Below are 2,141 nucleotides of genomic sequence, written 5' to 3' on the forward strand. Positions count from 1 at the left end.
TTCTGGCTGTCTGTAAATAAAGCAAAGCCACTTCCTCGTCCGACATTAAACAGAGCCCGACAGAGGAGGGAGGGGCGGGGCGGCTGTCGCCGTGCAGCGCAGATGTCCTACGTCTGACCTCAAAGTGCACAAGCTTCAAACTTCAGCGTTGGCTGCGATTTTGAAGCTGAAATCGCGTTCGGTGTGAACGCACCATTAGTCTCTTGGAGGAGAGACTAAACGTTTCATTAGAGATGAACCCGTCCAGAAGACCTATACAATTTTTTTTCTTTTTGATTTTTTACCTGGATTACTGAGATGCATCAGGACATGTTTTTATTGTTCAAAAACAAATAAAAAAAAATAAATCTATCCAGATACAAAGGAAGCCATTGGATAGAGTGAATTTGATTGTGGTTGGATGAGAAATAAAAACCATCCTGAAATTCTATTGGACTGAACTCACTCCATCCCACCTGTATGACACAAATCACATCACATCCCAGCAGGACAGAMTGTAGCAGATGGACCCTTGAATGAAGATGATCGTGGCTGAAACAACTAGTCTAGTCAGTTAATTACAAATTTTTCAACATTAATATTTTAATTTAACATTATACTCATTACTGACTTCAGAAGAAAAAAAAGGGTGGGGGTACGGTATAGATCCCTGTGGCACAGCCTGAGCTTTTATCCTTAGTGGATTTTTTAGTTGCTCATTACGTTTACTTTTATACTTTAGATATATTTTAAACCAGCACTATATACTTTTACTTCAGTAAAACGCTTGAGTTGATACTTCTACTTCCAAAAAAGAATTAAAAAACCCTATTATCTATACTTCTACTGAAGTAATGAATGTGAATACTTTTGATACCTCTGCTTAATTTCCTGTAAATTGCTTCTCAACAGAGAAAAGGCTGAACAAACAATTTGGAACAGATTACAACATCTTACTGCTTTAAAGAAGAAACGATTAACAACAAAATGGCCAATGAAAATAGGCATTTTAGGTAAGACGAAGCAGCGTGTCTCATTGTGATTATAACGTCCTACTAATAAATGTTTTATGTCCAGGATGCATGGCAGAGAGGCTGAAGACGGAGCTTTTAGAAAAGGAGAAGCTGGTGGATGTTCTTGCTGGTCCAGACGCGTACCGAGACCTTCCTCGCCTTTTAGCAGTGTCTGCCGGAGGCCAGCAAGCCAGCAACGTGCTGCTGTCTCTAGAGGAGACCTACGCCGACGTCATGCCTGTTCACCATGCTCTGAAGGGTCACACTGCCTTTGTGTACGTTTGTCCAGGCGGTTCCACGCACGCCGTCCGCAGCCGAACAGTCGACGCGCTGATTGTGGCGGTTTGGATGGAGCGTGCGGAGGCCTTTATTCACCCTGCGTACTTCCTGTCACTGTGTGTGCCTCTGCCTGCAGGTCCATCATGCGTGGCTGTGACAACATGTGCAGTTACTGCATCGTTCCCTTCACAAGAGGCAGAGAGAGGAGTCGACCCATCAGCTCCATCCTCGAGGAAATTCGTATGCTCTCTGACCAGGTAAATATAACATCTGGGCCGGTTAGGGAGACTCGTTTATCTGTTCAGGAATTAGATATTACAGTGTTTGTTTAATAGAAAGAAAATTAAGTTTGGTTTCATGGTACGGACAGGACAAAGTACAACTTAACAAATTATTTTAAACCTAAAGAAATCTTCTGTACAAAGCCATGCAGTTCCTTGTTAAATATACACAATCATGTTCATTTAGTTGTTCTGCATTGTAGAAAAACTATGAAAAATTACTGACAAACCACAAAACTATTTGATTTAAATGAATAAATAGTAACTCCTGCACAGTGACGCTTAAAGGAAAAAGTGGGTTAAGATGATGGATGGATGGATAAATAAGTAGTAACTAGGGCTGTACGGTATATACGGTAGACCAGGGGTGTCACACTCGTTTCCACCGAGGGCCACATGAGCGTTACGGTGGCCCCCGAAGGGCCAGTTCTAATGAACTTTGATGTTTCATGTTTAACTTTGACTAAACAGAGTTTTAACATGTCCTCTTTTAAACACTGATGACAATTAAGTGTATGACTGACTAAATCTGAAATAAATATAGAAATATTATTAAAAGTAAAACTAATGAAGTTTTACTCACTGATGA

General features: G+C 40.9%; 1 protein-coding gene across 1 annotated transcript in view; it reads left to right on the plus strand.

The window, feature by feature from the left end:
- Window positions 1–2,141, plus strand: part of cdk5rap1 (CDK5 regulatory subunit associated protein 1) — a gene marked incomplete in the record, with an annotated part of 21,135 nt that overhangs the window by 2,621 nt on the left and 16,373 nt on the right. The window contains 3 exon segments of the mRNA XM_014025600.1: window positions 892–992; window positions 1,057–1,267; window positions 1,408–1,528. Coding sequence (XP_013881054.1) covers window positions 892–992; window positions 1,057–1,267; window positions 1,408–1,528 — 433 coding nt within the window.

This window comes from Austrofundulus limnaeus, unplaced genomic scaffold (assembly GCF_001266775.1).
Source record: "Austrofundulus limnaeus strain Quisiro unplaced genomic scaffold, Austrofundulus_limnaeus-1.0 Scaffold487, whole genome shotgun sequence".
In the NCBI taxonomy this organism is placed as follows: Eukaryota; Metazoa; Chordata; class Actinopteri; order Cyprinodontiformes; family Rivulidae; genus Austrofundulus; species Austrofundulus limnaeus.